The sequence below is a fragment of the Grampus griseus genome (genome assembly GCF_964374135.1).
Source record: "Grampus griseus genome assembly, chromosome: 13".
Lineage (NCBI taxonomy): Eukaryota > Metazoa > Chordata > Mammalia > Artiodactyla > Delphinidae > Grampus > Grampus griseus.
In genome coordinates, this window is record NC_139007.1 from 46820600 (window position 1) to 46848556 (window position 27957).

The 27957-nt window shown below is 38.3% G+C and overlaps 1 protein-coding gene across 1 annotated transcript in view; it reads left to right on the forward strand.

Moving 5' to 3' along the window:
* The window catches only part of SLC35F1 (solute carrier family 35 member F1), a gene marked incomplete at its 5' end in the record, with an annotated part of 424042 nt that overhangs the window by 325202 nt on the left and 70883 nt on the right, over nucleotides 1-27957 (forward strand). Inside the window, one exon of the mRNA XM_082668895.1 lies at nucleotides 3460-3587. Coding sequence (XP_082525021.1) covers nucleotides 3460-3587 — 128 coding nt within the window. The remainder of the gene's footprint in view (nucleotides 1-3459; nucleotides 3588-27957) is intronic.

A 27957-nucleotide genomic window follows, 5' to 3' on the forward strand; every position in this document is an offset into this window, starting at 1 on the left:
CCATTGTTATTACGCCCAAGGCTTCAACTAGTAGTACAGCATATAACAGTAATTCTTATCATTAGGCTTTGTTGAGCCATAAATTTGATTGAAAGCCTTATTTTACATTTCACAAGGGAAACTCTGTCATGCACTTAGATCAGGCAGGGAGACATCAACTTTTGATACTGAAGTGAGGGTGATGGGACACATGCTCATCCCTAAGCTGATTCAGGAATGGACACACGACTGCGCAGCGGGGCACCGGCAACACTAGGGGACGCCGTGCACATCGGCTTCAATGTGCCAGGCGCCCCCTGGAGTCTGGCAGAGGGGGCACCCTGCATGTGAGTTGGGACAAGCAGGTCATGATAGCTCCTTTAATGAGAAATGAATGACTCCTGAGGACGGTGCCCTAATTACAAACCAATAAGGCAAAATAGTGCAGTACCAGTGAGTATGAAGCCTAGTGCCGGATTGTCATGAATTCAAATCCTGTCTCATCTTTGTGAACTTTTGGGCAAGTTACTTAACTCCTCCAGGCCCCGGTTTTGTCATCTGTAAATACGGTTAAAAGAAATACCTTCCATACAGGGATATTATAAGGATTAAGTAAATTAATATTTGTAAAGCACATAGACACTGCCTGGTACATAGTATCATATAAGTATTTGTTACAAAAATGAAAAAACACATTGATTGGTCATTCTCTTGATGCTTAGTAAAATGAGATATGAGTCACATGATCAAGACTGTCAATAATTTCCCTCTCTATTCTCAATTATTGCCATAGTTATTGTTGCTGGAACGCTATGTTACTTTCAATTAGGGTTACTTTCTTTAATTATGTTTTTCACATTTGTGAGTACTGGCATACTCCACAGTTCTTTAAAAAGAGAATGAAAACAGAATTAAACTCTAAACCAATTATAGAGATACATATGTACAAGGATGTTCTTTAAAGAAAAATTGGAAACAACTTAAATGTCTGTCAGTGGGAGATGAGATAAATTGTGGCATATTCATAAAATGTGATTATATATCATTTAAAGTATATTACATTTATTCTCTACATTAAAAAATAGGGATCTATTTCTAGAACAATGTTAAGTATAAAGAACCCTAGAAGAATGACAGGTACAGTATATACAATAAACTTTCATTTAAATACATACATATGTAGAAAACATATAACAAAGACATGAACATGAAGGATACATAACAATATCAAGATGGTGATTTGAGGAAGGAGGGAAGGGAATGGAATCTGGCAGAAAGGGGGCTTCAATTTCATCTGTAACATTTCCTTTCTCAGAAAAAAATCTGAAGCAAACGTGGCAAAATTTTAACATTAATTAAATCAGGTTGGAGATTACCTTATCACATTATTCTCTGTGCTTTCTATTTATATTTGAACACGTTGATAGTAAGAATAATAACAGAACAAATTTAAATGCCAAATTATAATTCTAAAATTTGCACCCATAGATTTTATTACTCCTCTTAGTTAATTTTTTTTTAAATTCTTTTGCTTCAAAACGTTAACGTACCACCAGTTGTGCTGGTGCTTTTATGGATGGCCCGGTTTCGTGAGGTTTAGAAAGCACTTTGGCACAAGGGCTCTAAAGAATACATCTTCACTATTCTAGAATTTTAATGGCCTATTATACATCAGTGTTAATGAGAGTCATGTAGATAAATCCCTAAGCAGTCCTTTTAAAGGTTGCATTTTTTGCTCAGCCGAAAAAAAAAGAGAGCTTTCTTGCCTTCCTGGACAATTTTGCTAAGCAAGTGTGTTGTACGTTCTCAGGTGCTCAAGTGAAACAATATGGGAGTATTTGTTTAGAGTGTTTCGCTTGCAAACTTCTTCAGCAGAACAAACAGCAAGACAACAAATCATTCCTTTGAATCTGTGTAACTTTGAATATGTATTGATTGGCGGAACAAACAGCGCCATGATCCAGATTTTCAATGTCACATATTGAAATGTGGCTGGTGTGCTCCGAGTTTAGCAATTCTCTGTTCATCATGTAAATTAACTGGAACAATGACTTGTGACCTTAGAATTTCAGCTTTGCGGTTCAGTGTGCCGTTGACCTTTTTATGTCCTATGTATAGAGTATTATGTGTAAAACGGTCACCAAATGAATTTATGTCAGATGTTCTAACTAGAAAACAATTTTCATTGTCTGGTGCATGAATATTTATAGTAGATATATTTTAAATATTTCAATTTCAATGTTATTTAACATTGCTGAGGTTATTAAACACAAAATGTGTTCATAGATTCTGTATTACTTATTGACTACTCACCATGCACTGTTGGGCCCTAGAGATAAAGTGATGACCGAGACAGTGCCACTCTCTTCAAATTGTTAATAATCTAATGAGTAACAGAGTCAAGAAAACTGGCCATTATAACACAGGGAGATAAGTACTGTATCTGCGGAATAAGACAGGGTGTTAAAGGAGCCCATAGCACGGAAACCCAACCGATTCTGAGAAGATCAAAGTGAGAGATCAAGGAAGGCTTCCTGGTGGTAGAGTCTATGCTGCTCCTTCATTTGAAGGCTGGGGGAAGAATAGTCCATGCAGGGGAATCAGCACATTGAAGAGAAAGAGAAAGCATACTTTGGGCCAAATGTTTGGATTGTTTCTTTGGTATCAAGAATCACCGTTCACTCAGGGTTTCTGCATGTTCCACATCCTCTAAGGATTCCTCACAGGTTGGCCCCAGAAAGCTGTTATTATTAATAATCATGTTCCCCCACTTTGAGAAAAGGTACATTTCAGGCCTGAAATATGTAAAGATAAGGATGAAGAACTAAGCAGTTCAGAGTCTGTTCTGAGGCTACCAGCGTAAGAGGCAAGACGGTGAAGTTTGCAGTCGTCGGCAGCATTAAGACCAAGGCCTGTGGCACTCTTCCCCATCGATGAGTGACCCCCAACTTCCTCTCTCTTCCCATCACCCACGCACCACCTGCGTGTAAGGTTCAGAGGCGAGCGAGCCCTCAGGGTGGCGCCCTGCAGCCTTACTGCAGATCTGCGGCTAAGCACAGGCTTTTCTCCATTTGACTACCCTCTTTCCATTTTTGTCTATTTTACCACAATCCTGAGTTCAGGATGATTTGGATTTCACGTGTTTATACAGCCTTTCTGAACACCTTCCTTTTATTTTTACTTGACAAAATTTTTTGTTCAAATGTTTGTGAGAAAATGTTTTGCATAGTGAACTAAAAACCTGTCCAGTCTTGTTCTGGGATAGGAACTAATTTGAAGGGCTGAAATCTACGATGAAGTCTAGTAAACTAAGCACAAGCATGTCATTCTTGGACATATTGATTCATTTGTTTAGTTAAACGTTTGATAAGGTACGGTAAAAAATATAGTACTGTAATATATATTTTAGAATCCTTCTAAATATACAGTTTCTCAACGTGTTCAGAGCTTAATCCATTTCTTCTTAACTTTGTAACGCAGGAGAAGAAAACCTCCTGGCAATTTTACGGCGAAGATGGTGGAAGTATATGATCCTGGGACTGATAGACTTGGAAGCAAACTATCTGGTGGTCAAGGCTTACCAGTACACGACTCTGACCAGTATCCAGGTACCAAGGCTCTCTTCCCTTCTCATCTTCCTCATTTTCCAGATGTAGTTTACTTTCAGTTTAGTCACTTGGGAGTTCTGATTACTAGTTTGTAAGTTTTGCAACAAGAGGGAAATCGGTTATATAAAAATTAAGTGGAACTTTATTTCTGTGTTCCTTTAATTTTTCTTAATTCACATGTAATAGTACATCTCTTCTTTGTTTTTAGTATACCACAAGAACCATTGACAATGTAGGAAAATAATTTGTAGCTAAGAATACTAATCTTATGTCAGCAGAAGAATTATTAATAAGCATAAAAATAAATCTATTTTAATCACAACTTATAAGGTTTTAGAATATGCTAATGGACTTTGATTAAGTAATCAAAGTGCTTAATAATCTTTTCTTTTAGCTTTCTTTAATGTGTAGATTTTGTAAGCTGAAGAGACAGAATTTTTCCTAAAGGGACAAGATTTAAATTTCTACAGTGTGTTAGGTATGAAGATAGCCACTGCATCCTTCCTTCCTCCCTCCCTCTCTCTCTTTTTCTTTTATGTAATTATGTGTACACGCGTGCACACGCACACACACACCATTGCAAATTTAACTTAGATTTTCACGATTTTTACCAGGCACCACTTATATTCCTCATTAAACCATAAATAATAATCTTGACTATTTTTGTTTCACCTTTATTTCTCTTTTTATGACAATATTATGAATTTTATAGTCATTCCAAGCCTCCAGGATGAAAACAAAATATTGTTCACATATCAGATTTTACTTAGATTTGATACCTCAACAACATTGCTGCCATTCCAATAATCTGCTTAGAAACAATAACAAAAATGAAGAAACAAACAAGCAAACAAACCACTTGAATAAATTCAGCTTATATAGATTGAATGGGAATCTATCTAAATCAGAATCAGGTAGGGTCTACATGCTTCCTCCTGCATACCCAATAAGGGGCAGAAAGGATGCTTCCCTACAACCACTGAAGAAAAGTCCAGAGGTCTATTTGATTGGACCACACTGATGGCAGGGGACCAGTGTGAGCTAACTGACCTAGACCTGGACTCTCTGAACCAATACAGGATGAGATTTCTCTGACTTGTTTAGACAAATGTTTCTCAGTAGGAGTACTACTGGCATTTTGGGTAGGACAATTTTTCATGATGTGAGTCATTTTCCTACTTTATAGGTCATTTAAGATTTCTGGTCCCCACCCATCAAATGCCCATAGCGTCTTTCAGCCTTTGTAACAACTAGGAGTGTCCTCATGGATTTCCAAATGCCCTCTAGCAGGTACTATCTCTAGTTGAGAATCACTGGCTCACCAATCAGCACTCACTCCTGGAGTCAGGGCAGGATCAGTCTCACCCAATCACATATCTGTCACCCATCAAGGGAGAGATGAGGTGGATGGATGCTGGGAGAAAAACCACAGTGCTCCAAACTCAGCCTAGCTCCTATTCACTTCCACAAGCCCCACAATGACAACAAATTTCTCTCTCTGTCTTTCTCTCTCTCACTCTCTCTCTCTCTCTCATGCTCTCTCTCTCCTGTGCTCCCAGGCACTTTGTTTTATAGCTCTGTCTTCACAGTCTCTCTTACCTAAGAATGGTGTTTGAATATTTCCACCTGCTCCACCAAGCTGTAAGCTTTTCACAGCAAAGAGGATTTCTTGTTCACCTTTGAATCGCTAGTACCTGGTAGGAAACCCAGCACATAATAGGCACTCAAAAATGTTTAAAGAGGTTAATTAAATTGCATTGATTTCCAGTATTTGGGGACACAGAAATTGCCAGCAGTTCTCTACCCACATGCAGAGGCCCCTCGAATGTCTATACCGGTATGTGGGAGAAGAAAGGAATGCTGGCTTCATGGCAGAACTGGGCCCATTAGTGCAGAGTCAAAAATTATAAATGGGCCTCCTGGGGAGCATGAAGAGGAAACTTACCCCTTTGGAAATCCATTTGACTTTTGTTTTCTTTTGTTAAGCATTGAAAAGTCACAACCAATTACTGGTTGCTTAAGTTCTATGGGGATTTATTAAAAAAAATTTTTCAGTTTTTCAATTTCTTTTTGTAGACAGTGACAAGGTTTTTTTTCTTTTTTTTTTTTTTTTCTTTTTTTTTTTTTTTTTTGCGGTACCGGGCCTCTCACTGTTGTGACCTCTCCCGTTGCGGAGCACAGGCTCAGGACGCGCAGGCTCAGCAGCCACGGCTCACAGGCCCAGCTGCTCTGCGGCATGTGGAATCTTCCCGGACCGGGGCACAAACCCGTGTCCCCTGCATCAGCAGGCGGACTCTCAACCACTACACCACCAGGGAAGCCCAGTGACAAGGTTTTAACAACTTTCCCCTTGTCCTCAGGTGTTTTGTTCAACCCATGTTATGCACCACCATTAATCCATCCTGCCACCTCTCTCAAATTAGCTGTTTGACACTGCATTTAATGCTGCATTCTATGCAAAATTTATTTTAATTCTGTCGAAAGTCAAAAAGTAATTCTACTGAAATATCAGTTTGTCTTCATTATAACTTACTGAGCAAGGGATAGGGGGAAGTAAAAAAGCATGTTGAATCAAACAATTCTAGAACCATTTTGCTACCTACAAAAAATAAACTTCTTAAATAATAATAAATGGTCAGAATAGAAGGCATTTGCTCTGGGAACCATGTCTGTACTGCTGTTTTGTAATTCAGTTCTGTTTACTCATTGCAAATCAGTGGAACTAACAAGGACCTATAATGATTTTCCCTTGTTTTTATAAATATTCATTGAGAACATAATACGTGCTAAGTGTTTAGCTTTCATTCATATATTAATCAATAAGGAAAATACACTAATTCTACATCTAAGAAATGTACTAGTTATTGCAAGTGATGTAAACAGAAATGAATCAACCTTTGCTGTACACTTGAAACTAACACAACATTGTTAATCAACTATACTCCAATATAAAATAAAAAAATTTTTAATAAAATAAAATTAAAGAATAAAAACATTAACAGAAAAAAAAAGAATGATAAAGCTTCTACAGAGTTAAAAAAGAGAAAAGAACGAAGGAAATGAATCAACCTTACCCTCCAGGAGCTTCTGAACTTATAAAGGGGACAAGAGGCACAGTCTATTGATAGTAACATCATGTACGTCAAGGGAACGGATGCCAAAGTGCTATAGTTTTCACAGGAGCCAGAGATGATGTTTATTTGCAGAGGCAAGAAAGTACCCATTCAGAGGAGTCTATAAGATTGAATAAAATTTAGGTATAGCTTTGAACCCAGAAAGAAAATCATGGCAAAAGCGTAGGGGCAGAAAACCTGAGGAATATGATTGGAGAACAATTATTCCAGTTTGATTCATCCAGTCACTTCAAAAATAACTATTGAATACTTCTCTGTTCAAGTCAGTGTATTAGGTAGTGAACAGTGAGGAAACAGTAAAAAAAGATACTTTCTATATTCTTTGGCACTTCCAGGCAAATGGGAAAGGCAGCCAAATAACCAAATGAATGGCTGTATCATTATAGTCAGAGATGAGTATTCTAAAAGAAAGCAACACAGTTCTACGAGAACATTTGTCAAAACAACTTGGCCTAAACTGGAAAGCTGGGGAAGATTTTCCTAAAAGACTAGTGGTAGAGCTGAGATCTATAAGAGAAGTGGAAGATTAGTTGAGAAGGAAAGAGGTCCAAGCAAAGAAGACAGCGTGCTCAAGGCTCTGTGGTGGGAAGGACCATGGCAAGGATGAGGTTGTGAGCAAGGGCTTGTGACTAGGCAAGGAGAGTGAAGAAAAGAGTGGTGCAAGATGGGCTGGGGAAGGAGGCAAGTGCTAGACTCAACAAGTCTTGACAGCTAGGTCAAGAGTTTGAGTCTTTAGCCTAAGTGCCGTGGGAAGCCACATTTGAGTTTTAAAGGCAGGCAGTCTGTGGTGCAGAGAACAGATTGAAGCAATGGGTGCTCATTATGGAATAAAGTAAGATAGAGCCAAAAAGTTAAGCTGGGGTCATGTCGTAGGAGGTCTTCAAGGTCAGGATGAAAAGTGTGGCTTAATTTTGTAAATAAAAGAGAGCTGTGACGGTTTCTGAGGAAAGGAATGATAGGATGTAGCCCAACAGCCCTTTTGCAAAGGCGCTTCTGTTTTAACAAGACAGTCCTCATTACTAGTTGGCAAAGGACCAAGTACTTTTGTCTTCTGATTCTCTTAAGAACAGTGATATAGAACAAAAAGACATGAAGAGGCTCTCTGTGCTTTATCCTCTTGCCCTTTCAGTTAATTCCTTAAACTCATGGTTAAATGTCACAAACAATTAATGCATGAAGCATGAGAGGAAAATATATATTTCTGGAATGATTATAGACTCACAAGGAATTGCAAAACTATATAGGATTCTATGAACTGTCCACATAGCTTTTCCCCAATGGTGACATTTTATATGACTAGGATATTGACATTGTTACAATACTGTTAACTAAGCCACAGACCTGATTCAGTTTTCATCCCTTTTCCTTCACTCGTTTGTCGGTGTGTGTGTGTAGCTCTACACAATTTGATCCATGTATAGGTTTGTGTAATTATGACCACAGTCAGGATACAGAACTATACTATCACCACAAAGAAACTCCCTCATACAACCCCTATGAAGTCACACCCATTCCACCACCCTCATTCCTGTCCCTAGCAACGACTACTCTATTCTCCATCTCTATGATTTTGTCAGCTGGAGAATGCTATATAAAATGGAATCACACAGTGTTTAACCTTTTGAGATTGGCTTTTTTCACTAAGCATAATACCCTTAAGTCCACCCAAATTGTTGCATGTATCAATAGTTTGGTCTTTTTATTGCTGAGTAGTATTCCATAGTATAAACATATCAGGGTTTGTTTAGCCATCACCTGCTGAAGGACATTTGGATTATTTCCAGCTTTGGTTTTTTACAAATAAAACTGCTATGAGGAGTTAGAGGGAGGTGTGACTACAGGAGAAGGTCATTGTGTTTGTGATGTAAGGACTCAACCCATCATTTTTATCTTTGAAAGAGGAAGAGGCCACAAGCCAAGGTATGTGTGTAGCCTGTAGAAGGTGGAGAAGGAGTCTATTCTTTTGATGTTCTGACCACAGAATTATATCAGCTCTAACATCCATATAGATGAGACAGACTTGAAATCAATCTCGTTGATTGTCTGAGAGATCTTCTGAGACAAGAACCAAGATGGCAGAGTAGAAGGATGTGCTCTCACTCCCTCTTGCAAGAACACCAGAATCACAACTAGCTGCTGGACAGTCATCCACAGGAAGACACTGGAACTCACCAAATATGATATGGCACATCCAAAGACAAAGGAGAAGCCACAATGAGACGGTGGGAGGGGCGCAATCACAGTAAAATCAAATCCCACAACTGCTGGGTGGGTGACTCACAGACTGGAGAACACTTATACCACAGAAGTCCACCCACTGGAGTGAAGGTTCTTAGCCCTATGTCAGCTTCCCAACCTGGGGGTCCGGCAACGGGAGGAGGAATTCCTAGAGAATCAGACATTGAGGTTGAGTGCGATTTGATTGCACTCCTGTCTAGACAGGAGTAGGGGAAACAGACACTCCACTCTTGGAAGGCACACACAAAGTAGTGTGCACATTGGGACCCAGGGGAAGGAGCAGTGACCCCGGGGGAGACTGAACCAGACCTACCTGCTAGTGTTGGAGGGTCTCCTGCAGAGAGGGGGGGTGGCTGTGGCTCACCATGGAGACAAGGACACTGGCAGCAGAGGTTCTGGGAAGTACTCCTTGGTGTGAGCCCTCCCAGAGTCCCTATTTAGCCCCACCAAAGAGCCCAGGTAGGCTCCAGTGTTGGGTTGCCTCAGGCCAAACAACCAACAGGGAGGGAACCCAGCCCCACCCATCAGCAGTCAAGCAGATTAAAGTTTTACTGAGCTCTGCCCACCAGAGCAATAGGCGGCTCTACCCACCACCAGTCCCTCCCATCAGGAAACTTGCACAAGCCTCTTAGATAGCCTCATCCACCAGAGGGCAGACAGCAGAAGCAAGAAGAACTACAATCCTGCAGCGTGTGGAACAAAAACCACATTCACAGAAAGACAGACAAGAGGAAAAGGCAGAGGGCTATGTACCAGATGAAGGAACAAGATAAACCCCCACAAAAGAATTAAAGAAGTGGAGATAGGCAACGTTCCAGAAAAAGAATTCAGAATAATGATAGCAAAGATGATGCAGGACCTTGGCAAAAGAATGGAGGCAAAGATTGAGACGATGCAAGAAATGTTTAACAAAGACCTAGAAGAATTAAAGAACAAACAAACAGAGATGAACAATACAATAACTGAAATGAAAACTGCACTAGAAGGAATCAATAGCAGAATAACTGAGGCAGAAGAACGGATAAGTGACCTGGAAGACAGATTGGTGGAATTCACTGCTGCAGAACAGAATAAAGAAAAAAGAATGAAAAGAAATGAAGACAGCCTGAGACCTCTGGGACAACATTACATGCAACAACATTTGCATTATAGGGGTCCCAGAAGGAGAAGAGAGAGAGAAAGGACCCGAGAAAATATTTGAAGAGATTATACTCAAAAACTTCCCTAACATGGGAAAGGAAATAGCCACCCAACTCCAGGAAGCTCACAGAGTCCCATACAGGATAAACCCAAAGAGAAACATGCCGAGACACATAATCAAACTGGCACAAATTAAAGACAAAGAAAAATTATTGAAAGCAGCAAGGGACAAATGACAAATAACATACAAGGGAACTCTCATAAGGTTAACAGCTGATTTCTCAGCAGAAACTCTACAAGCCAGAAGGCAGTGGCATGATATACTTAAAGTGATGAAAGGGAAGAACCTACAGCCAAGATTACTCTACCCAGCAAGGAACTCATTCAGATTCGTTGGAGAAATCAAAAGCTTTAGAGACAAGCAAAAGCTGAGAGAATTCAACACCACCAAACCAGCTCTACAACAAATGCTAAAGGAACTTCTCTAAGTGGGAAACACAAGAGAAGAAAAGGACCTACAAAAACAAACCCAAAGCAATTAAGAAAATGGTCATAGGAACATACATATCGAAAATTACCTTAAACATGAATGGATTAAATATTCCAACCAAAAGACACAGGCTTGCTGAATGGATACAAAAACAAGACCCATCTATATGCTGTCTACTTCAGACCTAGGGACACATACAGACTGAAAGTGAGGGGATGGAAAAATATATTCCAAGCAAATGGAAGTCAAAAGAAAGCTGGAGTAGGAATACTCATATTAGATAAAATAGACTTTAAAATAAAGAATGTTACAAGAGACAAGGAAGGACACTACATAATGATCAAGGGATCAATCCAAGAAGAAGATATAACAATTATAAATATATATGCATCCAACATAGGAGCACCTCAATACATAAGGCAACTACTAACAGCTATAAAAGAGGAAATCGACACTAACACAATAATAGTGGGGAACTTTAACACCTCACTTACACCACTGGACAGATCATCCATAATGAAAATAAATAAGGAAGCAGAAGCTTTAAATGACACAATAGACCAGATAGACTTAATTGATATTTATAGGACATTCCATCCAAAAACAGCAGATTACACTTTCTTGTCAAGTGTGCACAGAACATTTCCAGGATAGATCACATCTTGGGTCATAAATCAAGCCACAGTAAATATAAGAAAATTGAAATCATATCAGGCGTCTTTTCTGACCACAACGCTATGAGATTAGAAATGAATTACAGGGAAAAAAACGTAAAAAACATAAACACATGGAGGCTAAACAATATGTTACTAAATAACCAAGAGATCACTGAAGAAATCAAAGAGGAAATCAAAAAATACGTAGAGACAAAAGACAATGAAATCACGACGATCCAAAACCTATGGGATGCAGCAAAAGCAGTTCTAAGAGGGAAGTTTATAGCTATACAAGCCTACCTCAAGAAACAAGAAGAATCTCAAATAAAAAATCTAACCTTACACTGAAAAGAACTAGAGAAAGAAGAACAAACGAAACCCAAAGTTAGCAGAAGGAAAGAAATCATAAAGATCAGAGAAGAAATAAATGAAATAGAAACAAAGAAAACAGTAGCAAAGATCAATAAAACTAAAAGCTGGTTCTTTGAGAAGATAAACAAAATTGATAAACCATTAGCCAGACTCATCAAGAAAAAGAGGGAGAAGACTCACATCAATAAAATTAGAAATGAAAAAGGAGAAGTTACAACAGACACTGCAGAAATACAAAGCATCCTAAGAGACTACTACAAGCAACTCTATGCCAATAAAATGGACAACCTGGAAGAAATGGACAAATTCTTAGAAAGGTATAACCTTCCAAGACTGAACCAGGAAGAAATAGAAAATATGAACAGACCAATCACAAGTAATGAAATTGAAACTGTGATTAAAAATCTTCCAACGAACAAAAGTCCAGGACCAGATGGCTTCACAGGTGAATTCTATCAAACATTTAGAGAAGAGCTAACACCCATCCTTCTCAAACTCTTCCAAAAAATTGCAGAGGAAGGAACACTCCCAAACTCATTCTATGAGGCCACCATCACCCTGATACCAAAACCAGACAAAGATACTACAAAAAAAGAAAATTACGGACCAATATCACTGATGAATATAGATGCAAAAATCCTCAACAAAATACTAGCAAACAGAATCCAACAACACATTAAAAGGGTCATACACCATGATCAAGTGGGATTTATCTAAGGGATGCAAGAATTCTTCAATATACACAAGTCAATCAATGTGATAAACCATATTAACAAATTGAAGAATAAAAACCATATGATCATCTCAATAGATGCAGAAAAAGCTTTTGAAAAAGTTCAACACCAATTTATGTTAAAAACTCTCCAGAAAGTGGGCATAGAGGGAGCCTACCTCAACATAATAAAGGCCATATACGACAAACCCACAGCAAACATCATTCTCAATGGTGAAAAACTGAAAGCATTTCCTCTAAGATCAGGAACAAGATAGGATGTCCACACTCACCACTATTATTCAACATACTTTTGGAAGTCCTAGCCACAGCAATCAGAGAAGAAAAAGAAATAAAAGGAATACAAATTGGAAAAGAAGAAGTAAAACTGTCACTGTTTGCAGATGACATGATACTATACTTAGAGAATCCTAAAGATGCCAGCAGAAAACTACTAGAGCTAATCAATGAATTTGGTAAAGTTGAAGGATACAAAATTAATGCACAGAAATCTCTGGCATTCCTATACACTAATGATGAAAAATCTGAAAATGAAATCAAGAAAACACTCCCATTTACCATTGCAAGAAAAAGAATAAAATACCTAGGAATAAACCTACCTAGGGAGACAAAAGACCTGTATGCAGAAAACTATAAGATACTGATGAAGGAAATTAAAGATGATACCAACAGATGGAGAGATATACCATGTTCTTGGATTGGAAGAATTAATACTGTGGAAATGACTATACTACCCAAAGCAATCTACAGATTCAATGCAATTCCTATCAAGTTTCCAATGGAATTTTTACGGAACTAGAGCAAAAAGTCTTAAAATTTGTATGGAGACACAAAAGACCCCGAATAGCCAAAGCAGTCTTGAGGGAAAAAAACAGAGCTGGAGGAATCAGACTCCCTGACTTCAGACTATACTACAAAGCTACAGTAATCAAGACAGTATGTTACTGGTACAGAAACAGAAACACAGATCAATGGAACAAGATAGAAAGCCCAGAGATAAACCCATGCACCTATGGTCAACTAATCTATGACAAAGGAGGCAAGGATATACAATGTAGAAAAGACAGTCCCTTCAATAAGTGGTGCTGGGAAAACTGGACAGCCACATGTAAAAGAATGAAATTAGAATACTCCCTAACACCATACACAAAAATAAACTCAAAATGAATTTGAGACCTAAATGTAAGACCGGACACTATAAAACTCTTAGAGGAAAACATAGGAAGAACACTCTTTGACATAAATTACAGCAAGATCTTTTTTGATCCACCTCCTAGAGAAATGGAAATAAAAACAAAAATAAACAAATGGGACCTAATGAAACTTCAAAGCTTTTGCATAGCAAAGGAAACCATAAATGAGACGAAACGACAACCCTCAGAATGGGAGAAAATATTTGCAAACAAATCAACGGACAAAGGATTAATCTCCAAAATATATAAACAGCTCATGCAGCTCAATATTAAAAAAAAAAACAACCCAATCCAAAAATGGGCAGAAGACCTAAATAGACATTTCTCCAAAGAAGATATACAGATTGACAACAAACACATGCAAGGATGCTCAACATCACTAATTATTAGAGAAATGCAAATCAAAACTACAATGAGGTATCACCTCACACCAGTTAGAATGGGTATCATCAGAAAATCTACAAACAACAAATGCTGGAGAGGGTGTGGAGAAGAGGGAACCCTCTTGCTCTGTTGGTGGGAATGTAAATTGATATAGCCACTATGGAGAACAGTATGGAGTTTCCTTAAAATACTAAAAATAGAATTACCACATGATCCAGCAATCCCACTACTGGGCATATACCCAGAGAAAACCATAATTCAAAAAGACACATGCACCCCAATGTTCATTGCAGCACTGTTCACAATAGCCAGGTTATGGAAGCAACCTAAATGCCTATCGACAGACAGATGGATAAAGAAGATGTGGCACATATATACAATGGAATATTACTCAGCCATAAAAAGGAACGAAATTGGGTCATTTGTAGAGATGTGGATGGATCTAGAGACTGTCATACAGAGTGAAGTAAGTCAGAAAGAGAAAGACAAATATCGTATATTAATGCATATATGTGGAACCTAGAAAAATGGTACAGATGAACTGGTTTGCAGGGCAGAAATTGAGACACAGATGTAGACAACAAATGTATGGACCCCAAGTGGGGAAAGCCATGGGGGGATGGGGGTGGTGGTGTGATGAATTGGGCAATTGGGATTTACATGTATACACTGATGTGTATAAAATTGATGACTAATAAGAACCTGCAGTATAAAAAAATAAATAAAATTCAAAAATTTAAAAAAAACAAAACTGCTATGACATTCATGTGGAGGTTTTATATTAATGTAAGACCTCATCTCTCTGAGATAAATGCTCAAAACTACAGTTTCTGGATCATGTGGAAAATGACTATTTGATTTCAGAAACAGTCAAACAACTGTCCAGAGTGGTTGTACAACTTTACGTTCCCACCAGCAATGTATGAGAGGTCCTGTTCTCCCTGCCCTCACCAGCATTTGGTGTTATCACTGTTTTTTATGTTAGCCATTCTAAAAGGTGTGCAGTGATAATTCATTGTGGGTTTAATTTCCAGTTGCTTAATGGCTAACAATGTCAAACATCTTTTGGAAAAAAAATTTTAACTTTGCCTTTATAGTAGGGAGCTAAAGAATGTTAACAAAGGCAAAAGATAACATTTATTCAGGAAAAAGATGATGAAAGACAGACATGGAAGTGAAAAAACCCAGCTGTTTTTTTTATTAGAAAGTCAAAGGAGAGATTGTAACACCATCATGTTGGATTTATAAGGATTTTGTTTTATAGGCACATTTGTGGGTTTGTATCTCTTGACTTGTAGAGAATGAATAGATTGTGTCTGTGACTTTGAGACAGATTAGCAATGACATTTGGATAAATTCTAAAAGCTGTGCTATTTTTATAACTGCTACATGAACCATATCAGTAGAAATACCAGCTTTACAACTTCTCCCCCAAAGTTTATTCATCTTTCTTCAGCCATGTAGCACTAAAATGCAAACAGGTGAAACTAGTACATCTGTGAAATAAGGAAAAAGCAGATCTCTTCAAACAGTATAGTTTGGTAATTAAAATGAACTCACATGGGAAACAATTTCCAGTTCTCTTGCTAACCATACTGAGGAGACTGTACCTTTAACACATCCCCTCCTTCACACAGTGCATGTGTCCGAGCTCTTCCCATTTTCTAAGCAGTTTCCCAGGAGCAAAGAACGAGAAAGAAAACCCTCTAGCCCTGATTGTTTTCCTTCAGCCCACTCCTCTCCTTGGGTATGTTAGCAGAGGTTAATACAGAATGAAAGCCAGCAGTGTGATATCTGACCCTGAGACTAATTCTACAAGGTACACACATGCAACATACAGGTGTAACATACACATGCAACAGTTTTTTACCAAAGTGATGGCTTTTTGTAACTCTCAGTACTTTCTAGGTCCACTCTTTCTGAATTTTCAGTAGGCTAGGAATTAAGTTGTATAAGATACAGAGAAAGGCTGGGTAATTTGTACCTTCTTATGTCTCTCTGGAGTCTAAAGTTTAAGTCATATGAATAGACTTGGCATCCAGATTCCTTTATTGATTAAAAAATGCCAACACTGTGGCTAGATGATGGGGACACAGCTACTGATCAGACCAGAGCCATACCATGGGATGATAGACAGCTACCCTAACAATTAGAATACAGTGTGGCAGTGTGGGAAAAATATGCATTCAGCTCAGTGGAGACATGGGAAGAGGTACTTCTCACCCTGAAGATTTATGTAACGGAGGTCCTATAGTCAAGAAGTTGTGACACACGAGAGAAAGTCACTAAGCAGACTTTTTATTTGTAGCCAACCTGAATTTCCACCTCCATGGATGAGCAGAGAGAAAGCACGCCTGTGCACATTAGAAACGTGTCCCGTGGGCTTGAGTTTACGATTATGAGCTCAGCTTTTAAGACTGTATTTCCTTCTTTATCCTCACTGTTTTTACCTGTCCCTGGTATAGGACTGTGGCAGTTTAATGACTATTCAAGAGCTATTTTAAAGTTCATTTAAAGGCAAAGTATGCAAAAGCAATGTTCTTCCCCCTAAAGGGAACATGATATTCTGACTCGCAGATTTCTCAAATCTGGACTTCCTATTCTCATGATTGTGAAAATAACTTAAATGTGTAGCAGTCTAAATCCAAATATTTGATTGGATGCAGCACAGTTTTTGGTCAGCCTTTTGTCCTGATGTAGGGGAGAGACCCTTGCATATCATCGAAGGACACACTAAAACTATCTTCAGTCTTTCTTTAGTTCCGGATGATGCCCATCCCTAAATCTGTTTTTAAATGTGTTCTGTCAAACTGCCTTCTACAAAAGGGAGCTTTCATACTCTACCTCCATTGACTCTGGTCCTGCGGGCTGGTGCCCTGATGCCATCAGGTAATTCCATTGGAAAGTAAGAGGAGTGTCTCTCTCCATTCCTTCCACTACACTCCACAGCAGCCAGGAAAACATGCATTTGATTGTGTCTTGACTCTGTTTCTTCCTCTTCACCTTCCTTGCTGTAACTGTCACTTTCTACTTTATATGATAGCTGTTTACATATTTCCTCTCTCCTTTAAGTCTGTAAGGTCTTTGAGGTGAGACCTGTGTACCTGATACACAATAAGCACTGAAAAACTGTCTGATGTTTGAATAAATGTGGAAACAATTCATCTTTGTCTCCTTCACAAGATCAGGTACATATAGATGTCAAACATATATGAAATATTTGAATAAAAAAGTTAATGAATGAAAGGATGAATTTCTAAGGGCCAGTTATTGGGCAAGGCAACACAAATGATCTTTAATAGTTTTATCATCAGTAAGTGCATTTATTCCTGCAGGACCCAAGTATGGAACTCTAAACACCTTTAAGTAGTCTACTATGCTCTGGGGATATAAAGATGATGAAAAAATTGTCCTAGCTCTCAAGTGTTGCAGGCAAAGCCTGGATGCAGATTCACTCATGCTATGCTTAGATGTCCAAAGCAATTGTACCTTCTTTATATCCTACAATTGATCTAATCTTCATAGTGAACCTCCTCCAAATATCCCCAAGGTAGCTAAATAGCAGTGGCTGGAGGGAAAAGTCTGGTTAGATGTAAAACTTACCAGTTTCTTCTGGTTTAAAAACTTTCTTTGGATAGTTCAGTTGCTTTTGGACAAAGACCCAGCCTCTCAGAATTCCTCTCTCCCATACGCGTTTCCGAGAAGGCACGTGGGTCTCTCGCATGACCTTTGGCCTCACGTTGGTCCTTTGGCTGCTGTCCACCATTGGGCAGTCGGCCAGCTGTTGAGCATGCACTCACTGGGTTGGGTGTGGATCTGTGGCTCAGTTCTGTGCCTGGCACTCTGCTGGCCTCTGCTGCTCCTCCCCCCTTGCTGAGCCCCCCGATTCTCATTGATGATGTGGACCTCCAGGTATCTGGCTGTGGCACATAGAACCCCCTGTCCTGCCCCAGGTCAGCCAGCCTGCACCCCTTTGCAGAGCACTCTGACTTCTGTCAAAACAGGAACTAAGAAGGATGCTGGGGAATGAGAGTGTTCTAACTAACACCACTTCACCACTGCTTGTTGTCTGATGTGACCTCCTCGGCTTCGTGTGGTGCTGTCCAAAAGGAAAGATGCTTTGCTTTCAGTTTCCTTTCAAACTGTCTAGCTTTCTTTCTCCCCTTGGGACTTCAGTTCGGAGAGGGCCCCTCTGGGCACATATGATTCAACAGCAGGTTTTCTCCTCTGTCAATTTCCTTCCCTCTGGCCATGTCCATGGTGGGGGAAAAGTGCTCCCTCCCTCATCCTCTCTAGCATGGACTTCCTCATCTCAGATCCTCCTTTTGGGTCACCAGTCCTCCTGGCTTGGCCCTAAGGGAGGAAAAGGCAATCTTCCACATTCTGGAGGAAATTCTGCTGGAGTTGGCAATATCGATTCTTGATATGTTGGAGGGAGATTACAGAACTTTGAATCTCTTCTCTTTCCACAAACATGACCCTCTAGACCCTTCCTTAAAAAGAAGTCAGGAAACTCAGCTTTATGTTTGAAAGCTCATCAATGACCTCTCTGTTCTATAAAGGACCTGCTCTTGTTTTCCTCATGGCTCAGTTTTATGGGTAGAGGGCTGGATGGCATGTGATTTAAGGGGGAAAATTAAATTTCCAAGAATTTTATCCTATTTTCCTGGAAGGAAGATCTGTAAACAAATTACAGTGCAGCATGAAAGGCAGTGAAATGTATCCATACACAAAATACTATGGGATTACAGAAGTGGAGTGACTGGATCCACCCATGACAGGGAAGATTCTCGAGGACACTGACAGCATGAATCTGACAGTAAAACTAGACAGCTTGGTTCCCTGGTGATCATCAGCTCCACTGGCTCATGTAGACAAGTTCTGAAAAAGTGAGATGCCTTTATGTGTTTGTTTTCTCTCTCTGTGAGCATCAGTTTCCCCTCTTATAAGTAAGAATATAAAAACCTGCCTCCTGCTGTGGTTGTGGATATGCAAATATAACACTGCATCCAATGGTCCATGTTCCTCCACCAGGTCTAAGGCAAAAATAATGCAGCAAACAATAACACCTTATGTTGTTCTGATCCTGCCACCATCTCCTACTGCAGACTTTAGCAACTTCCTCAGTGAAGTTCCTCTGTTCTTCCTACAAACAGACCTGTCTCTGGTCTTCTGACATTCTCAGAATTGTCTGAGATCCACGTGGCAACCAGTCAGCCAACCTGTGATGCACACTGCTTTAGCAACGTCTCCTTGATGTAGTAGCTGCTCATTAAATGCCAGCTCCTTTTACTCACATATTTTCCACTTCACATATTCTTTCCATTGATCCAATTTAAGGGGAAGAAAACCTAAAAATAGACATGTTGCCTAAACCACTTCATCCTCTCATGTACTCTCACTCTTGGACAGCAAATTTAAGAAGAGCGATGAAAAAATTCACAATTGCATGCAAAGCGATCTAGGTGAAAGAATCTGCTTGAGACACAAGGAGAAGGTTATGGAAACCCACATTCCAATTAGCTTTGCCACTGATGGATTACTGTGTGACCTCAGGTAGGACCATTTGCCAGTCAATAGAGATGAAATCTCATAAAAATTAATGAGATTGCTGCTAGGTATGAACAAAATTCTCCCACCCACTCTGTTTGAGAGTGAAAATATCAAGGGAAATTGTACAAGAAAATATGGTAATATGCTATTTGGAATATTTTCACAGTACCAGAGGCTAAACAAACCTTAAAGCCCTGGAATGCTGTTGCTTGACATGTAAAATCAAGAAAAATTTCTCCTATGGTACAACCGTACCACCTTTTTTGCAGTGAACATGTTCCTGAAATAATACTTCCAAACAAATTTTTATAAATAATTTATATTTTTAAAATACTGGGAAATGCGCGGAGTATTTCTTGTAAATTGAAAAATCATTTTGTACTATGAATAATAACTCACATTTGTTTCCTTAGGTATTCTTTCCATATACAGAGTTTGTGAAAAGTGAAACACTCCTATAGTCCAATATTACACCACACACAAAGATTCGTATTTTTCAGAGTTAGTGGCCAAATTGCCTCGCCTGGCATCTTTGGTGGAGAAGGGTGAATAGGGCAGATGGGAACACACAGGAAGCCCAGCCTTGGCTATCCCCAAGACTGCTTTATGCTCACTCAGATTAATCTGTTAACCATTGACTGTGTTAGACCTTCTGAACATGAACAGTCTCTACAGCATACAATTAGTGGAACTGTGGGCAGATGATTGTACAAATGGACAGTTTTAGTCAATGGTAAGGAATCTCTGTGTGTGTGTGTGTGTGTGTGTGTGTGTGTGTGTGTGTGTGTGTAAGAGAGAGAGAGACAAAGAGAAACCAAGACAGAGACAGAAGGAAAGAAAGCACAGCATTGAAAACAAAAGTTTTCTAATGGCAAAGTAAATAAAATTTTAAAACTCAAATTTTTCTTCAGAAACTTATGACATAAGCCTTGATACAAACTAATTTTAAATTTTCTAAAGTCAGAGTGTTCCAATTAGTCATGCTTTACGATCTTGCCAATTAGGGTATGCTCATTGGCTGAAAGTGTTCATTTGGCCTTTTAAGTGATTTTTATAGATAAGAACTTTTTTCATAGAAATTTAGAATCATGTTTTTATTTCAAGTCATCCTTCCTGACTTTCTTGAAGCAAAATTCTATAAATAGCATCACTGAAAATTTCTCATAGTTTTCTCCAGATAATTACTACTTGGTTCCTGAAACTTTAAAGATCATTAATAAGATGAAAGAGAAAGTCAATGATTTTCTGGATTGGATACAGGACTTGAGGATTTTTTTTAAACCAATGATCTAGTTTCGGCTCATTTTAAAAAACAATACTACATCTTATAAAGGATTTAGTTAGAGGACACAATATGAAAGATAATGGACTTGAAAAGAGCTAGTTTGTAACAAATCGCTTCCATAATTAGGCAACATAACATGAGAATTAAGAGTAAGCAAATGTCAAATAGTTTCATTAGAAACATCTTTTTATATGACTTCTCTTTACTTTACAAATAAAAATATCCTTGAAGTAATAATGATGTTTTACTATATACGATGTAAACAAAGTAGCTTAGTAAAATAAATAGCAAACTTTATACATTCAAATCAATATTCAAAGTGCTTATCTTTTATTATTATACACTTATTCTGACGTGACTGTCATTGTTCAAAATGTGTTAGAATTTCTCTTTTAAAATCTTCAGAGCCAATTTTAAGTCATGAAAGTTTCTTTATAATTTATCCTTCTTTTGGATCCAGAAAGTATTATCTAGCTTAATCCAGCATTTTGCTTCTTTCCAAAAAATAAATCTTACTCTCAAAGAAGGAGCATTTGCTTCCATTAAGGATATTCTAATGAGTGCTCCGAAGACAGTTTCAGAGTTCAAACTGTTCTTGAGCAATGAGAGCTTCATTAAAGTACGCCCATGACCTTCAGAGTGACTACACTGAAAGACAACCATGTTCAGATGAATGAATTCCAGTTTGTTAAAGAAGACTAGGTATGTAAACACCTGCACACCCTGCTCAATAAGCAACAATTTTTTTCCCCTTAAAAAAAATTTTCAAGGCACACTTTTCATTATGCATGAACATAGCTGCTACAGTGGCAGAATAATGGCCCCACAAAGATGTCAACGTTCTAATCCCTGTAGTACATAAATTTGTTACTTTATTTTACAATATGTCATATTGTTTTTGTTGTTGTTGGGATTCTTTTGTTGTTGTTACGGTCTTTTTAACATCTTTATTAGAGTATAATTGCTTTACAATGGTCTGTCAGTTTCTGCTTTATAACAAAGTGAATCAGTTATACATATACATATGTCCCGATATCTCTTCCTTCTTGCATCTCCCTCACTCCCAACCTCCCTATCCCACCCCTCTAGGTGGTCACAAAGCACAGAGCTGATCTCCCTGAGCTATGCGGCTGCTTCCCACTAGCTATCTATTTTACATTTGATAGTGTATATATGTCCATGCCTCTCTCTCACTTTGTCCCAGCTTACACTTCCCCCTCCCTGTATCCTCAACTCCATTCTCTAGTAGATCTGCATCTTTATTCCCATCTTGCCCCTAGGTTCTTCTGACCATTTCCTATTTTTTATCTTTTTTTTAGATTCCATATATATGTGTTAGCATGCAGTATTGATTTATCTCCTTCTACTTACTTCACTCTGTATGACAGTCTCTAAGTCCATTCACCTCACTACAAATAACTCAGGTTCGTTCCTTTTTATGGCTGAGTAATATTCCATTGTGTATATGTGCCACATCTTCTTTATCCATTCATCTCTTGATGGACACTTAGCTTGCTTCCATGTCCTGGCTATTGTAAATAGAGCTGAAATGAACATTTTGGTATATGACTCTTTTTGAATTATGGTTTTCTCAGGGTATATGCCCAGCAGTGGGATTGCTGGGTGGTATGGTAGTTCTATTTGTAGTTTATTAAGGAACCTCCATACTGTTCTCCATAGTGGCTGTATCAATTTACATTCCCACCACCGGTGCAAGAGTGTTCGCTTTCCTCCACACCCTCTCCAGCATTTATTGTTTCTAGATTTTTTGATGATGGCCATTCTGACCAGTGTGAGATGATATCTCATTATAGTTTCAATTTGCATTTCTCTAATCATTAATGATGTTGAGCATTCTTTCATGTGTTTATTGGAAATCTGTATATCTTCTTTGGAGAAATGTCTATTTAGGTCTTCTGCCCATTTTTATTTTTTTTCTGTTTTGTTTTGTTTCCTTTTGTTCCCTTTTATTTTATTTTATTTTTTATTTTATTTTATTTTATTTTTATGCGGTACGCGGGCCTCTCACTGTTGTGGCCTCTCCCGTTGCGCAGCACAGGCTCCGGATGCACAGGCTCAGCGGCCATGGCTCACGAGCCTAGCTGCTCCAAGGCATGTGGGATCTTCCCGGACCGGGGCACGAACCCATGTCCCCTGCATCAGCAGGCAGACTCTCAACCACTGCGCCACCAGGGAAGCCCCCCTTTTATTATCTTACTTTATTTTTTTTTAACATCTTTATTGGAGTATAATTGCTTTACAGTGGTGTGTTAGCTTCTGCTTTATAACAAAGTGAATCAATTATACATATACATATGTTCCCATATCTCTTCTCTCTTGCGGCTCCCTCACTCCCACACTCCCTATCCCACCCCTCTAGGTGGTCACAAAGCAACAAGCTAATCTCCCTGCGCTATGCGGCTGCTTCCCACTAGCTATGTATTTTACGTTTGGTAGTGTATATATATCCATGCCACTCTCTCACTTTGTCACAGCTTACCCTTCCCCCACCCCTATCCTCAAGTCCATTCTCTAGTAGGTGTGTTTCTTTATTCCCATCTTGCCCCTAGGTTCTTCATGACCTTTGTTTTTCTTTTTCTTAGATTCCATATATATGTGTTAGCATACGATATTTGTTGTTCTCTTTCTGACTTCACTCTGTATGGCAGACTCTAGGTCCATCCACCTCACTACAAATAACTCAATTTTGTTTATTTTTACGGCTGAGTAATATTCTATTGTATATATGAGCCACATCTTCTTTATCCATTCTTCTGTTGATGGACACTTAAGTTGCTTCCATGTCCTGGCTATTGTAAATAGTGCTGCAATGAACATTTTGGTACATGACTCTTTTTGAATTATGGTTTTCTCAGGTTATATGCCCAGTAGTGGGATTGCTGGGTCCTATGGTAGTTCTGTTTTTAGTTTTTTAAGGAACCTCCATACTGTTCTCCATAGTGGCTGTATCAATTTACATTCCCACCAACAGTTCAAGAGTGTTTCCTTTTCTCCACAACCTCTCCAGCATTTATTGTTTGTAGATTTTTTTAAATGATAGCCATTCTAACAGGTGTGAGATGGTATCTCATTGTAGTTTTGACTTGCATTTCTCTAATGATTAATGATGATGAGCATTCTTTCATGAGTTTGTTGGCAACCTGTATATCTTCTTTAGAGAAATGTCTTTTTAGGTCTTCTGCCCATTTTTGGATTGGGTTGTTTGTTTTTTTGATATTGAGCTGCATGAGCTGCTTGTAAATTTTGGAGATTAATCCTTTGTCAGTTGCTTCATTTGCAAATATTTTCTCCTATCCTGAGGGTTGTCTTTTGGTCCTGTTTATGGTTTCCTTTGCTGTGCAAAAACTTTTAAGTTTCATTAGGTCACATTTGTTTATTTTTGTTTATATTTCCATTTCTCTAGGAGGTGGGTCAAAAAGCATCTTGCTGTGATTTATATCATAAGTGTTCTGCCTATGTTTTCCACTAAGAGTTTGATAGTGTCTGGACTTACATTTAGGTCTTTAATCCATTTTGAGTTTATTTTTGTGTATGGTGTTAGGGAATGTTCTAATTTCATACTTTTACATGTACCCATCCAGTTTTCCCAGCACCACTTATTGAAGAGGCTGTCTTTTCTCCACTGTATATTCTTTTTTTTTTTCCTTTACCTGAACATTGGTATGCATTTTTTAACATCTTTATTGGAGTATAATTGCTTTACAATGGTGTAGTTTCTGCTTTATAACAAAGTGAATCAGTTATACATATACACATGTTCCCATTTCTCTTCCCTCCTGCATCTCCCTCCCTCCCACCCTCCCTATCCCACCCATCTAGGCAGTCACAAACCACCAAGCTGATCTCCCTGTGCTACGCAGCTGCTTCCTACTAGCTATCCACTTTTCGTCTGGTAGTGTATATATGTCCATGCCACTCTCTCACCTCATCACAAACTACCCCTCCCCCTCCCCATATCCTCAAGTCCATGCTGTAGTAGGTCTGTGTCTTTATGCCCGTCTTACCCATAGGCTCTTCATGACAATTTTTTTTTTCTTAGATTCCATATATATGTGTTAGCATACAGTATTTGTCTTTCTCTTTCTGATTTACTTCACTCTGTATGACAGACTCTAGGTCCATCCACCCCACCACAAATAACTCAATTTAGTTTCTCTTTATGGCTGAGTAATATTCCATTGTATATATGTTCCACATCTTCTTTATCCATTCATCTATTGATGGACACTTAGGTTGCTTCCATATCCTCGCTATTGTAAATAGAGCTGCAGTGAACATTTTGGTACATGACTCTTTTTGAACTATAGTTTTCTCAGGGTATATGCCCAGTAGTGGGATTGCTGGGTTGTATGGTAGTTCTATTTATAGTTTTTTAAGGAACCTCCATACTGTTCTCCATACAGGCTGTATCAATTTACATTCCCACCACCAGTGCAAGAGTGTTCCCTTTCCTCCACACCCTCTCCAGCATTTATTGTTTCTACATTTTTTGATGATGGCCATTCTGACTGGTGTGAGATGATATCTCATTGTAGTTTTGATTTGCATTTCTCTAATGATTAGTGATGTTGGGCATTCTTTCATGTATTTGTTGGCAAACTGTATATCTTCTTTGGAGAAATGTCTGTTTACGTCTTCTGCCCATTTTTGGATTGGGTTGTTTGTTTTTTTGATATTGAGCTGCATGAGCTGCTTGTAAATTTTGGAGATTAATACTTTGTCAGTTGCTTCATTTGCAAATACTTTCTCCCATTCTGAGGGTTGTCTTTTGGTCTTGTTTATGGTTTCCTTTGCTGTGCAAAAGCTTTGAAGTTTCATTAGGTCCCATTTGTTTATTTTTGTTTATATTTCCATTTCTCTAGGAGGTGGGTCAAAAAGGATCTTGCTCTAATTTATGTCATAGAGTCTTCTGCCTATGTTTTCCTCTAAGAGTTTGATAGTGTCTGGCATTACATTTAGGTCTTTAATCCATTTTGAGCTTATTTTTGTGTTTGGTGTTAGGGAGTGTTCTAATTTCATACTTTTACATGTAGCTGTCCAGTTTTCCCAGCACCACTTATTGAAGAGGCTGTCTTTTCTCCATTGTATATTCTTGCCTCCTTTATCAAAGATAAGGTGACCATATGTGTGTGGGTTTATCTCTGGGCTTTCTATCATGTTCCATTGATCTATCTTTCTGTTTTTGTGCCAGTACCATACTGTCTTGATTACTGTAGCTTTGTAGTATAGTCTGAAGTCAGGGAGCCTGATTCCTCCAGCTTCGTTTTTCTTTCTCAAGATTGCTTTGGCTATTCGGGGTCTTTTGCATTTCCATACAAATTGGGAAATATTTTGCTTTAGCTCTGTGAAAAATGCCAGTGGTAGTTTGATAGGTATTACATTGAATCTGTAGATTGTTTTGGGTAGTAGAGTTATTTTCACAATGTTGATTTTCCACTCCAAGAGCTTGGTATATCTCCCCATCTATTTGTATCATCTTTAATTTCTTTCATCAGTGTCTTATAATTTTCTGCATACAGGTCTTTTGTCTCCTTAGGTAGGTTTATTCCTAGATATTTTATTCTTTTTGTTGCAATGGTAAATGGGAGTGTTTTCTTGATTTCACTTTCAGATTTTTCATCATTAGTGTATAGGAATTCCAGAGATTTCTGTGCATTAATTTTGTATCCTGCTACTTCACCATATTCATTGATTAGCTCTAGCAGTTTTCTGGTAGCATCTTTAGGATTCTCTATGTATAGTACCATGTCATCTGCAAACAGTGACAGCTTTACTTCTTCTTTTCCAATTTGGATTCCTTTTATATCTTTTTCTTCTCTGATTGTTGTGGCTAAAACTTCCAAAACTATGTTGAATAATTGTGGTGAGAGTGGGCAACCTTGTCTTCTTCCTGATCTTAGTGGAAATGGTTTCAGTTTTTCACCATTGAGGACGACGTTGACTGTGGGTTTGTCATATATGGCCTTTACTATATTGAGGAAAGTTCCCTCTGTGCCTACTTTCTGGATGGTTTTTATTATAAATGGGTGTTGAATTTTGTTGAAAGCTTTCTCTGCATCTATTGAGATGATCATGTGGTTTTTCTCCTTTAATTTGTTAATATAGTGTATCACGTTGATTTATTTGCGTATATTGAAGAATCTTTGCATTCCTGGGATAAACCCCACTTGGTCATAATGTATGATCCTTTTAATGTGCTGTTTGATTGTTTTTGCTAGTATTTTGTTGAGGATTTTTGCATCTATGTTCATCAGTGATATTGGCCTGTAGTTTTCTTTCTTTGTAACATCTTTGTCTGGTTTTGGTATCAGAGTGATGGTGGCCTTGTAGAATGAGCTTGGGAGTGTTCCTCCCTCTGCTGTATTTTGGAAGAGTTTAAGAAGGATAGGTGTTAGCTGTTCTCTAAATGTTTGATAGAATTCGCCTGTGAAGCCATCTGGTCCTGGGCTTTTGTTTTTCGGAAGATTTTTAATCACAGTTTCAATTTCAGTGCTTGTGATTGGTCTGTTTATATTTTCTCTTTCTTCCTGGTTCAGTCTCAAGAGGTTGTGCATTTCTAAGAATTTGTCCATTTCTTCCAGATTGTCCATTTTATTGCTTGTAGTAATCTCTCATGATCCTTTGTATTTCTGCAGTGTCAGTTGTTACTTCTCCTTTTCATTTCTAATTCTGTTGATTTGAGTCTTTTCCCCTTTTTTCTTGATGAGTCTGGCTAATGTTTTATCAATTTTGTTTATCTTCTCAAAGAACCAGCTTTTAGTTTTATTGATCTTTGCTATCATTTCCTTCATTTCTTTTTAATTTATTTCTGATCTGATCTTTATGATTTCTTTCCTTCTGCTAACTGAGGTTTTTTTTGTTTTTCTTTCTAATTGCTTTAGGTGTAAGGTTAGGTTTTTTATTTGAGATGTTTCTTAAGGTAGGCTTGTATAGCTATAAACTTCCCTCTTGGAACTGCTTTTGCTGCATCCCATACGTTTTGGGTCATTGTGTTTTCATTGTCATTTGTCTCTAGGTATTTCTTGATTTCCTCTTTGATTTATTCAGTGATCTCTTGGTTATTAAGTAGTGTGTTGTTTAGCCTCCATGTGTTTGTATTTCTTACAGATTTTTTCCTGTAATTGATATCTAGTCTCATAGCGTTGTGAAAGATAACGAAAAAGATACTTTA